The sequence below is a fragment of the Topomyia yanbarensis genome, chromosome 2, assembly GCF_030247195.1.
Source record: "Topomyia yanbarensis strain Yona2022 chromosome 2, ASM3024719v1, whole genome shotgun sequence".
NCBI lineage: Eukaryota > Metazoa > Arthropoda > Insecta > Diptera > Culicidae > Topomyia > Topomyia yanbarensis.
Window position 1 is genome coordinate 381977209 of NC_080671.1, and position 13735 is coordinate 381990943.

General features: G+C 39.5%; 2 protein-coding genes across 5 annotated transcripts in view; one reads left to right on the forward strand and one right to left on the reverse strand.

Annotated features, from left to right (window-relative positions):
• LOC131684679 (RNA-binding protein Musashi homolog Rbp6) overlaps positions 1-13735 on the forward strand; it is a 126554-nt gene that overhangs the window by 81919 nt on the left and 30900 nt on the right. For all 4 annotated transcript variants that reach the window (XM_058967758.1, XM_058967761.1, XM_058967760.1 and 1 more), the window contains 2 exons: positions 12149-12268; positions 12349-12628. In XM_058967758.1, coding sequence (XP_058823741.1) covers positions 12149-12268; positions 12349-12628 — 400 coding nt within the window. The remainder of the gene's footprint in view (positions 1-12148; positions 12269-12348; positions 12629-13735) is intronic.
• LOC131684682 (uncharacterized) overlaps positions 1-13735 on the reverse strand; it is an 80631-nt gene that overhangs the window by 13534 nt on the left and 53362 nt on the right. Inside the window, exons 4-5 of the mRNA XM_058967763.1 lie at positions 11927-12015; positions 11785-11845 (exon numbers count right to left, since the gene is read on the reverse strand). Coding sequence (XP_058823746.1) covers positions 11785-11845; positions 11927-12015 — 150 coding nt within the window. The remainder of the gene's footprint in view (positions 1-11784; positions 11846-11926; positions 12016-13735) is intronic.

A 13735-nucleotide genomic window follows, 5' to 3' on the forward strand; every position in this document is an offset into this window, starting at 1 on the left:
GCAACACCTGAAAGCAGCGCATCTTCTCGGCTGGGAATTGGAAGGAGACTTTTTTTTATTGTCATATACTTTAGATTATCACCGGTAGTAAGTGTGTACCACACTCCCGGTGCCAAATCCAATTTGAAATGGAATGTAAGTTGATTCACTTTATTAAAAATTCTACAGTTTTAACAGTCGTTGCTTGCTGCAAGATTTAAAGGTTTATGTGCGTTCCCTCTTTCTTCATTCCTTTTTTTAGAAACTTTTTCCCCAATTTGTTAGGATGCCAGGCACCTTTTTCTTTCTTTACGCATCAATTTTTCTTTGTTTTAATGTCACTCGTAATGTTCTAGACCAGGTATTTAAGTTTCCTTCCCGGAAACATGGAAACTTTTCTTCTTTCCCTTCCTTTCTTAGAAAAAGCAGGCTTTATACAAGTTACGCCTCACACGACGTTGGATGGCAAATTGTCTAAATTAAATTGCATATTTTTTTGGTACCTATCTTCAATTCAACTTTTCGGAAAATTGATAGCACTCCGGGAAAGTCCACTCGTATATCAACGCTATCGCACGGAACAGTATTTGCTGCAGGCACAATTATGTCGTTTCCTAATTAACTTATCATTAATCTGATTAGGGTTCAAGTAGTAGCAATTATCCTACTATACTTCCGTGCATTATTTTTTGTTGCTGGTACTGGTGGTGCGTCTGCACGCCACATGTATTACAGAAAGTCCATGGCAAGAGCCAAGCGAAACCCCCTTCCCCCTAAGATTTCTTCACATATGCGGCAGATTGCCGTTTAGGTACGAAACTGTGCTTGGCGGTTACAAATTGCTCTTGAACTGTACAGCAACAATAGCAACAAAAACAACTGCAACACAGAGCGTTTCAATGCTCAATCTCGTGGGCTGTGAAGTCGCGACGAAAACATCTGTTTTCGTGACCGACCAACCACGGACACGGTTGCGCGCCCCTCGTCCTGCCAAGTGGGAGGTTATTGTTTTGTAGTGTTTGCATGCGTTTTTACACCCGGTTGCAAGAATCCTAATTCGGTATGCTGATTACCTTCTGGCATCGACGCGGAAAAGTGAAAGTTTCGACCGTAAGTGCCGGAACGAAGGCAGGTGAACTTGTTGAGCCGTGCAGCTGAGACTGGAATCGTGTTAGTCTGGAGCATCAGAGGGAGGAGATGTTCGGTTTCACTGGAACGTTTGCGGGGATTTTGTTTTTGGTTTGGCAATCAAATCGCAGTGCACTTAAATGATCAGAATAAAGGCTGCGTCAGAAAGTTGGGTTCTTGAAGTTATGCAGATGAATATCTCGCACGATTTCTTTATGGAACTTTATTGATCCTTTAAATGTTCTTTAAATTGTTCAAATACGCAGAAGCCAGTAGAATTCGTTTATGATCATAATGGGAAAGATAATTTAGATGCTCCGAAATTCTGGAGTGTGCATAATTTATTACAATCCTAAACGGCATATAATGAACACAAACCATGTTAAAAACGCGTGTCATTTTCATGTCCTTTTGGTGAAGTCAAATTTCAAAACAAGCAACAAATTGTCGTTTAAACTTTTGCAAAACCCATTCAGAAGCATCCGATAATGTTAACTTTATTGTTGAAAAATTTACACGCTGGGGTAATGTAGTTGGTATTAATCCAAAACTTTTAATCCTAATCGCAGAATATTCGGAATGTGAATAAAGGAAGTCTCATACCACTTCGTTTCATTTTCAAAATGTTTCCGAATTGGAGTGAGAGATAATAAAGAAAGTAATGCACCGATTCCAAGAAATCAACGATTGTTTTCGTCAGAATTTAATTTTCATCTATATTCGATTCGATAAGATAAAGTAAATTCGTAAATTAGGAGAATTAGTAAAAGTATCAGTACAATGTACTCCTGTTTGATTATTTTTAGAAGTTTTGGTTACAAATCATTTTAAAAACGCGCCTCACAAGCCCCTAGGCTTATTATTTCCTCACACAATATACACAGAAATACACTGATGGAAAATTAAACAGAATTATCACATTATTTAGAAAAATTTAAATAGAGTTTTATTCTATTTCGAAGTGTAAACTAATAATCATTTTATAAACCGTGACAGATATCTCGGAAGTTTGCTAAAAAAAAACTCATTTTGATTTCCTGTCTAAAGCAAGCAAACGACATTACTGCCGAATTTTCTATTTTATGTAGGACTATCGCGTCTACATGCCCGCTCACAAAGTTTAGATCGACGGTGTGGTCATTGATTGAAAGATTTCATGTGTAGATCTATAGAAGCAAGGTTTTGACTATTTCAAGGACCCCTTGCTACAGTGAACTTGACAAGGTAGTTTTGGTTAAAAACCATATTTAAAACGCGCCTCGCAAGCCCACCGGCTTATTATTTCCCTACACAATATTGACAGAAATACACTGATGGAAAATTAAACATAATTAACACATTAGTCAGAATAATTTTAATAAAGTTTTATTCTATTTTAAAGTGTAAAATAATAATCATTATATAAACCGCGACAGATATCTCGGAAGTTTGCTAAAAAAAAACTCATTTTGATTTCCTGTCTAAAGCAAGCAAACGACATTACTGCCGAATTTTCTATTTTATGTAGGACTATCGCGTCTACATGCCCGCTCACAAAGTTTAGATCGACGGTGTGGTCATTGATTGAAAGATTTCATGTGTAGATCTATAGAAGCAAGGTTTTGACTATTTCAAGGACCCCTTGCTACAGTGAACTTGACAAGGTAGTTTTGGTTAAAAACCATATTTAAAACGCGCCTCGCAAGCCCACCGGCTTATTATTTCCCTACACAATATTGACAGAAATACACTGATGGAAAATTAAACATAATTAACACATTAGTCAGAATAATTTTAATAAAGTTTTATTCTATTTTAAAGTGTAAAATAATAATCATTATATAAACCGCGACAGATATCTCGGAAGTTTACCCCGAAAAACTCATAATTTTGATTTCCTGTCTAAAGCAAGCAAACGACGTTATTGGCGATTTTTCTATTTTATGCAGGACTACCGCGTCTATATGCCCGCTAACAATGGTTAGATCGACGGTGTGGTCATTGATTCGAATTTTTCATGTGCAGATCTACAGCAACACGGTGTTGGCCATTTCAAGGACCCCTTGCTACAGTGAGCTAGACAAGGTAGTTTTGGTTAAAAAAACCCTTTAAAAAAGTTTAGATATCTCGGAGGTTTGCCAAGAAATAGTCAGTATTTTGACTTCCTGTCTGCTGGCGACATTTATATTTTATGCATGACTACCACGTCTACATGTCCGCTCATAAAGTTTAGATCGACGGTATGGTCACTGATTATACTTTTTCATGTGTGGATCTACAGAAGCACTGTGTTGGTTATTTCAAGGACCCCATACTACAGTGCATAGAGAATAATTAGAGTACTTTTGCATGAAAATGCATTATGTTCTCTCGGGTCAGAAATAATGCGAGTAAATTACGAAAACAATTGAACGGAAAATCAAATCATGTTTCGTGTGCAAGTTCAACTCCAAAACAAAACACTTACTTAAGCTTCCGTTTTGGTGAATGCGAATTGCTGGGCCTTTCGGCCTCGTTGACAACTGTCTTTCGCGTCTTCTTGAGGTTTTGCTGGACGATTGGCCAATATTTTTCTTTCGGGTGAATCTCTGGCGTTGGGGAGGGTTCATGTCCTTGGACACCAACTGGACGTTGTTCGCGTCATACTACTCCATTCTTTTGTAATGGCAAGATGCCAAATCCTGCCAAAACAGAACGGAAAAATCGATTTGCTTGAAGAAAGGCAACAGACGTTTTCACAACCACTCCTGCACATAAATTTTCTGGTTAATGATCCCGTTTGCGATGTAAATATCGCTCTTCAAGTTACAGGAACAGATAACCTGCCACACGAAACATTTCTTTGTGAACTTCGACTGCTTAATGGGCTTGAGAATCTCTGCCACCTTTCCCCTTTCTGTCGCCGTATAATATTCCTATCCAGGAAGCTGTTTAAAATCTGCCTTGACGTAGGTTTTGTCATCCTGTACCACACTATCAATCTTCGTCAGCATCTTCCTGTACAGCTTCCACAATCGTTCTCTGGTCGACTTGTGTTGCTTAATGTCACTATTCGGACTTACTCCCTTCTTGTAATTTGACAGTCCGGCCCATTTCTAGCTAGATGCACAGGTTTAGACGTCAGTCCCAGCTTATTTGTGACATCTCGGACGGAGAGGTTGGGGTTCCGCTTGAAACAGCTAACTACTCTTTTCGTCGTTTTCGCGGACTCTGACTGTCGATTTCCCTTCGATCCAGTCTTCCTAGCTGTCGACAAATGTTTTCCGAACATATTTATAACGTTGATGATAGTTGTTTTGTACACATTTAACAACTTCGTTAACTTGGCGCGCGAGTAGTTTGGATTTTCGCGAAGCGCGAGCAAAATTTAGCTCCGTTGCTCCTCTTGCTTCGATGCAATTTTCACAACTGAAGCACAAATGTCAACATCAAACAGCAGGCATGATTGATCTTAGCAATCTTTTTTATTTTATAATGCAGATTCTGATTTCGGATTTTATAGTGCAGATTCGGATTTCAGCGCCCCCCTTAGGTTGGCTTGACGCCCTTGGCGGGGGCTAATCCGGCCAACTACACGCTACGGGCCTGAATATGTGTAGGTCACATATAAATTTTCAGAGTTACAAGGACCTAGTCGAAATAAAAAAATGTTTTTAAAAATAGTCGAAAGTTATGCAATGGTGATCCGATTTTATCAGCCCCCGATTTTATCTACCCCCTATTTTATCAGCTTTTTGAACCGATTTTATCAGCTTCATATGAAAATTGATATGTCCTGATTTTGTCAATGTCCCCGTTTTATCAGCCTAAAATTAACCAAGGGCTGATAAAAACGGGTCTTCACTGTATTTTGAAATCATTTGTCGCTCGAAACCTTAATAAATTTGTATTTGATCTACGCATATTACACATTTTTGGAAAGGACGGATCATTATCTTCCGAACCGTAAATCTATTACGTCGATTGGATTTTTACGAAATATTGACGAATAACAGCAAAGAGCACCCAAAATATGTTTTCCAAAAGAAATTTCTTTAAAAAAATTTTTTAAGCAGGGTGGATATTTTTTTGTGTTTAGCGGCTCTAAATAGATTTAAAAAACACCTTTTCTCTTAGCTTAACGCGATTGCCCAAAAAATTGTAAGCTAGTGTAATCATATACTCAATGCAGAAAATATCCCAACATTTACATAATTTAGCAGGGAAGAGGTGTTAGATGTAGCTCTATGCTCTGACGCTATTATGCATGAGTTGGTACCGGTACGTATCCAACGACCTCGAACCGTAAATAGCATCATCGTTTTCGATCATTTAAACGTCTTACTAGATATTGGGAACTGGGACTACGAAGAGGGATTGCCGATTCGGTTCCATGGGTATTATCCAACGATTGAATGTCCAGGTAACTTGGATGAGGTTACAGATAAAACATATGCAGTCATAGTAGCAGCTTGTCCGCTTTTAGTTATGTGTGCTTGTAGAGGAACTTTTTGGTGAAATACCGAGCCTTTCAGACTCAAGAAGTTATGTTGGATAGTTCGGAATCGCAGACGCAGAGACGGATAGGAGTCGATTCGCAGAACTTTCAGAAATGCCTGCGATCCTCGAAGTGAAGTAGAAAAACCTCTGCACAAATATTAGAAATTAGAACTGCTAATGGTCTGATACTCGTCTGCGAAGATAAAGTACTCAGCTGTCATTTTGACACACACAAACTTTACTTTACAGGTTGTACGGGGTGGGGTCATCATCGACAACTGTCCCTGAGTTCTTGTCAGTTATTTCTGATTCTTGGGCACTTTCTAGTAGAATTGCGACAGTCGAATCGATGAAATGGCCGATTGAAATATTTGCTCCGTATAAGACTCCGGGAAAAGATGAAATCATTCCAATTCTACTTCAAAGAGGTTATGATTTCTTATAAAAAAATGTTTTCTTATTTTTCTTGACTTTATCTCGATATTTAGGCTGATAAGCTTCATCGATTATTGAAATTCAGCGCAATAGTCAAAAAGTGCCAAAAATGGCCATTTTGAGCTATTTTGGGGCCTCTTGCCAAAAAACATTATTTTGAACAAGAATATGAATGAAGATCCACGGCACCGTTAAGCTACCGCTATGAGCCGTGTCAAATAAACTAAATAAAAAAAGAATATGAATTAAATATCAATATTTATCAATGTGCGGTATCATTAAGGTTCATTTTGGACAGAAGTCTTGCTCAAAAAATGGCCATTTTCTGTGCTATTTTTTCATAAAGTTGAACAAAACATTTTCACTGATGGGCATTTTTTAACATAATTTAAAGGGAAAACAAGAAATCAACTCGATTCAAAGTCAAATAAAAACAAAATAGGAAAATTCTCCATAAGAAAGGCATAGCTTCAGTATGGCGACCATATTGAGCAACCGAAATTTGCAAAGGTGCAAATAAACAAACTCTTTGTTTGGCTTTCGATTGATTAATTTAATTTTTTTTCACTAAGTTATGTTTATAAATGCCTAACATTAAGAATATGAAGAACAAAAGGAAATAAGTTGTAAATAAAAGAGTACCACTGAATATGATTTTTTGGTGTTTTAAGAATCCATTATTGAGCATGTCTGACTTCCAAAATGAACATTTTTGATCCATAACGATAGCTATTGATGCAAAATTTTTGTTTATGTTCCAAATAATGGGTGTTTTTAGATTGGAAAAAAATATTGGTTAAACCCAAAAAATAGCTAAAATGCCATTTCTAGAACAAATAGTGCAATAAACAAATATTACTACGTTTTTCGATATATTTTATCGAACTCAAATATTTTTAATTCACCGAAACTGCGAAAATTATTATATTTTCAAGTGTTTTGTAATCCCTGTTGAAATTTTGATGAAAGAAAAAGCTTGAATATGTTGCTTATATGGTCTGGTCCAAATCCGATTGGGGCCGTACCGCACGAAAAACTTTTGACTTTTCTCCATGCATATGCGAACATATGTACAGCGAGCTAAAACTCAAGGATACATTATTGTTCCTAACCCAGTATGGTGAAGAGCTATACACTTTATCAGTAGGTAAAAATATTCTTTTGAAAGTGAAGCATCCAGGCTGTTTACTGTTATATGTCCGTGGGATCGTAGTGTTAGCCCTGTAATTTCTTACATATTACGGAACGGGAGGGAAGTCTGTCGAAAAGGATTGTTATGTTTCGCTACGGAATGTCGTAAATAGGGTTGTCGAATGCATTAATGGAGAGAGTCGCGTATTTAATACCGCTAGTACTAGAACCTCTCTGGAACGTTAGAATGTGCCATCAAATTACAGAATATATACTAGTTATATTCTTGCCTGTGAGTTCATGACTTGAATGCCATGACTCCGTGGGAAAACGCTTCGAGCATCCGAATATGTATGACTGTTTATTATTTATTCATAACCCACTTGTCACAAAACCGATTCAACAGATCGAAAGTCCTCACAGTACGAACTCGTAGACATGCACAAACATTCGGGCGCGTGGTTTTGTCCAAATTCGTCAACTTCAAACGATGATGTTGTGCTTATGTATCGACCAAACCGTGTGCGATATAAACAAATCATTACGGTCGACATTTATTTCATAAGACACGTCAGAGAGCACAAACTGGAAGGATCCAATACAGTCCTCTAATATTTTATTTGATAAAAACAAATAATTTATTTGAAATGCACGCCATTTCAATAACTTTCAAAGGGTGACTTAACTAAAATCGTGTTGAATGATAGTCTTAAAAGACCTTGTTCAATGTGCAACATGCCAAGCGGTCCATCTTACATTGTGAATTTTATGGCCATACCCTGCCGATAATGTGCTTCCCTTCTGTCACTGCAATGATTTTTCCTGATCATTATACCCCCAGCCCGCCCCCCTTCTCCACGAAGGTAAACGAACACACAATCACGTGCGTTCAAGCCCATTATCGAGTTGGGGTGAAAAACAGGGAGTTCAACCTACCCACCGGATCTCACCGAGTGGCCGTGTCAGTCAGTTCTGCTAGTGGTCGTTTGGTGGCGTCAGCGGAAACTTTTCCCTGGACTTGGGTCAAACAGAAGCTTTCTTATCTACGTGCAGAGGCTCCTACCGGAAAGTGTCTATAGCTGGGGCGAGGGAAGTCAAACAGGAAAAGCTCTTGTGTGTGACGGGGGCGCGCATGCGTGGCTATTTTCTCAGAGCTCATCGTGAGGGTCCCAGCGAAGAAAAAAAAATGGCAGAAAGATCACGTGAGTGATAGAACCGGGGATTTTCATACAACGACCAGGAACGATTACACGCGAGGCGCATGTTCGCCAAGCGACAGACCGCCGGCTGTCTGGGAGTAGCACGGGATGTATCCTTGGGACGGAGGGTTCCGTCCCTTTTCATAACCATTTTATATCCTACCTATTGTGTTTAATCTATAAATAAGAACAGTCGCGCAGTACGGGTGTGTGGGGTCACAGAGACGGAATGCAAACGGGTTTCCAGAGTCGTTACCGTTTAGCGGGTACACTAACACAAGCGCGTGCCGAATCGCAAGGACATGCATTCAGTTGAATGACGTAAACGAGTAGGTACATACTAGCATCCAACACTGAATTTTTCCGTCGCAAGGGAAGGGTAAATTTTGATGGCTCTTTAACAAATTATATGCAACGAGGGCTGGAGACATGCACGACACACTCTGCAATTATGCCGCATTCTTAGACATTGTGAGCAGATGTGTGCCTGTGTGTGTGTGAGTAACTCAATTTAAATTTAATTTAACAAAAATAAAATCTCTTTTTGGAAGGGAGGTAGGTAGGTGAGGTGATATGAAACCACCCCTTAGCTATGTTCAGATCGATAATTGGTTTGTAATGTAGCTCGCGATTCGGTGAAAGGTTTTCACTTTTTAATTTGTTTGAAATGTCGAAGGAAGCTAATTTTCGAGTATTCCAAGAATATTTGGTTGTTTAGAAATTTAATTTCGGATGCAACCTTTTGACCTATATATGTTCATTTCACATTAAGACTCGAAGTTTAATTGACTGCTTTCTAATGATTGTGATACGGGTACCGGGGTGCCTACAAAATGGCGTGCTCCGATGGCGATTTCTAGGCTCAGTAAAAATCGATAACCAGTGAGCCACTGCTAGGTCAAGTTTGCTCATACGAGATCATTTGCTGTAAGTGGTGTATATATAGTAACTCGTCGAATCTATCAGTAACATGTAAATTTTGACAGCCATTAGCCGGCTGGGGTGCCGCTATTCTTCCTAGAAGCAACCGACAGGGTGCGTAGAATTTTCTTAGTACCGGTCGCCATCTTGAATCAATCACCGCTAGTTGACTTTGAGATACGACTCTGCTGGGAAATTATTTCCACTATTCACATGACCTTTTTTTCTTTTATCGACGCTTCATCTGTAATCCGCTACAATGGTAATCCATAATCTGTTGGCTAAAACGGCTGAAAAGTGTTTAGTATAATTTATCCACATTTTCTTGACAAGCGATTCGCTGGATGATTTTCTGTTGTTACGGCTAGAATCAATGTAAATGTCCCGAAACAACAGTAAACTAAGAAAAGTACTGCTGTGACAGGACAATATAATCGCATTCTAGCAAAAGATCAATCCCGACGGTACTGGTCGGGTCCAGTAGGTCCGCGGGATACTACAGAGCCGTTTCAAGTTCCGCACACTTTCCTCTCGATGAGGAAATGACACTTTTGGCATCTAGGGCGTGACTAGAATCGATTTTATGATTCCTCTATTACTTTATTTAGCACGAGATCACTAGTATGCTTTCATTAGAGAGTTCAAATAGCTGTTCAGACAGATATTTTATGATGGAATTCTTCTAATGCAGTTAAATGTTTTAGACTGTGGGAGTCTGGTCTGGTGATTCAGTGAGGCTGAAGCCAGAGCAATTTTAGGCCGAGAGTGAGGTGCGAACGTATGAACACTTCAAGTCTACTGAAACGACTAGGGATGGTTCCCTTTATCCGGCTGATTTCCCGGTGGTGTCATGACAACACGTACAAAAGTATATCCGAGACGTACGCATACAGCGAAACGGCACTCCAAGGAGCATGCGCCATATAAAGGCACAGGATCGCTTCGGCCAGGACGGTGTCCTGTTTTTAAGATTGTACCCTCCGATATGCGTGCGTATAAAAGTTCTCGAGCTAGGGTTACCAGTGAGTAACTGGGCGGACGACGTCAGTTGCTTCGGCACAACTAACCACCCTATTACGTAAATCATTAAATCGATGAGTTTCCTCATTCATTCCTTTTGTCGGAAAGTAAACTTGCTCTCACGAGAATACACCCCTATAGCGAATTAATACGGGATAGTGAGTAGCAAAGAACAGAGTTACACCTTCGTGTAGGGTATATAGCAGGACGAGCCTGAAAATCGATACTCAACAGGATCGAAAGCGCACACTCGACCGGAGTGTCTGGCTGTAGTGGTTACACTCGCTTCGGCGCGTAGACAATGGGAAAATTCCCCGGCCCGTTAAAACACATCAGAAACATCCTGTCGTCGTTATTCAATGAGTCTACTTGTAGTGCACTTACACGCGCAGATTCACCAAAGGATTTTTTTGGGGAACAACATGGGTTGAACGTCAAAGTTGCTTTTTCCCTTTGGGTGGGTGTGTGATTACTGAATTCGCCACCGATCCGGATCTAGGGTTAGTCATAGAAAAAGTCCGTTAATCTTACGCCCACCTTTATGCTCCCCGCTACAACAGAAAATCGCGGGTATCGATTTTGAATGCTCCTTGCGTCTACACACCAGCAAAGTTCGATGTCCTGTGCCGTGTGTGTGCGTATTCTGGTAAGAAGGGCCTTGGCTTGTTGTTTGCCCCAAATCGAAAAATACTACATTTTGCAACAGTTTGCCCATGCCTAGTAAAAGCAAAACTTTTCCCCACACCTACTCAAATCAATTATCCTTTCACCCAATTTGACGACAAGGTTCAAAAGTTACACGAGAGCTTCGAAGCTTATGGCCACGACTGATGGCTCGGTGGGCGGTGACCTTTGCTTGTTGCTTAGTCAAGCAACAGTGTGTCCCCAAATCGCCCAGAATGAGCTGGACACACAGTGGCTTTAATTTATGGTACCCGCTTGGCATGCGACGTTTTATTTCACGGATTTCCCTTTTCACGAATAATATCATGGTTCCTCTGGGTGGACTGACGCTGCTATCTACTCAGTAGGGTATGAGAGGAAGCATTAAAAATTTGTTGACAATTGTGGAAAGGTGGAGGCAACTATGGTAAATTTATAGTTTCGTTTGAATATCGAACGATTTTAAAAATACTTGGGTTCGAATGGCCGAATCGTTCTATATTTATAAAAAAGTAAATGTCGAAAACTCTCTTCAATTTTTATTTGCTAAATTAATTTTTTTTTCAAATCAGGATGAAAATTTTAATCCTTAGAGAATCTGTAAAGTAAAATTATATTGATGTCAGAGTGACCTGTTCGTAATGCCACACTCACAATTTGCGTTGTTAACTTTATTCGATTAATTAAATTATAAATGCAGTCGACAATACTAAGGAAATGTCCGTTCCCCTTTTCATTTATTACAGTCATTCCAAGATAATTATTACCGGAGTTATGTACAGACTAATCATACATTTTTTATTATCGGTCTATTCTAATTCTACGTTTCTAATTGTAACACTGCTCTTACCTTGAGCTGCTTTGGTTTCATGACGTCCATGGTGTCCCACTCGTAAACTTTCCTGTTGAAGCTGTAAGTAAACAACAAGAAAGAGAGAGAAACATTTCAATGCCTTAGGCTATTTGAAAACTACCACGCAATCAACACCCACCTAACATCTGGGCGCGTATAGAATGAGTAGACGATGAATCCACAGACACCTGACACGGCAAGCCCTATTATTGCGACCAGTGGGATAACCTGAAAGGGAAACATTGCATTAGAAAACCAGGGCCATCACACTGAATCTGAAGCTCATGCGGGGTGCTTCTCCGCTGTTCTGTTTGTATCTAATTTTCACTTTCTTTCTCGTCTCGTCTCTATTCATTTGCAGTGCTGGAACCTTGGACGCGAGCGGTTTACTTGAGCATGACCTACACAACGCACTGGTGCCAATCAAAACTGCAAACCTTCTCACACCGCAGGCAGCGGATTTCGTTGCACACCAAAACAGGTAACTGCCAATTTTAATTTATCCTCGTCCAATTAACCATCATTATTTGATATCTTTTTTTATATAAAAAATCATAACAGAGATCAACAGCAACAACAATTGGACCAGAAAGTTCTGCCAAATCAGCATGCTCTCGTTAGCAATGCCGCCACCAATACCTGCGCCAGCATGACCAAGGCCAACTCCACCAACGGCAGCTCGTCGGGACGGTCAACACCGAACAGTAGTAGCGATCCGGCACCGGGTAAATTGTTTGTCGGCGGTCTCAGCTGGCAGACATCGTCCGAAAAGCTAAGCGAATATTTTGGCATGTTCGGGAAGGTTACCGACGTACTGATCATGAAGGATCCCATCACACAGGTAAGTGTTTAAGCTCGCAAAGTGGCTCGCTAATTTTCCACGCTCAATCGCTTGATGGGTGTGTGTTTACATTCGTTTGTTCAATGGCGTAGGGTAGTTGATCTCTAATTCATCTCAGCCCCTATATTTATCCCAACATTCCGAGCTCACTAAATGAACTATTCAAATTATAGTAAAAGTATAACCAAGATGGGGCGAACTTTTGTTTAGTCGATATAAACACGTCACACTGCGTTTTATGGAGTAGTTTATTTGCTATTTCGGCCCATCACATCATGTAGTAGTTATATGATGTGACACCTAAATTAATTACTTGACACATATTTTTGATAGTATTGTCTGCTCTATACTGCCCCTAAAAGCATAAGAGTCACATGTGGATTCTTGTCGCAAAAGAGTTATCCGTTGGATTGTATTCCGTATCACCACTGCATCACAGTGCACAAATAAGATTACCAGATTTGTTCAGAAAATATAAAAAATTCCAAAACATGTTAGGCTCAATGAAAATGTGAATCTTGAATAGCGTTTTTTTTTCATTTTTCATTATAGGACTCTTGCTTTAAAGCACAGTTATACTGCGGCTCTACGCATAATTGTCCCATGAGTATAGGGAATCCCATAGCACAAGGGACAGTTATGCTTATAGCAGCAGTATAGCTGTTATCAAACAATATTCCGTAACGAAGATTATATGACATCGACGATAGAGCAGTGAGTGTATACAGTCAAGTTACTTCTGATGGTGCTAAACTGCTAAGCTACTGAACGAACTATTTTTTGCTTTGTTTGTTTGGTTTTGATGTAAAAAATATAGAACTGATACCTGGGCACAGTGGGACGAGCCTGGACTTTAGTCCGTATATGAGGGTTACGCGATATTATTGCTAGTATTTTTTCACGTATTAGCTGAGATCATTTTTTGCGAGATTTTAGGTGATTTTGACGTAAAATGACAGCTTTTTTAAGAGCGTAACTCAAGTGTTTTTTTTGCAAAATTTGATAACAGGAACTACATTCAGTTATTTTCTTTTTTCGACGAAACGCTTGATTTTATGCAATACAATACTTCAACAAAATGGCCCATTTGATAAAATTACATCGAAA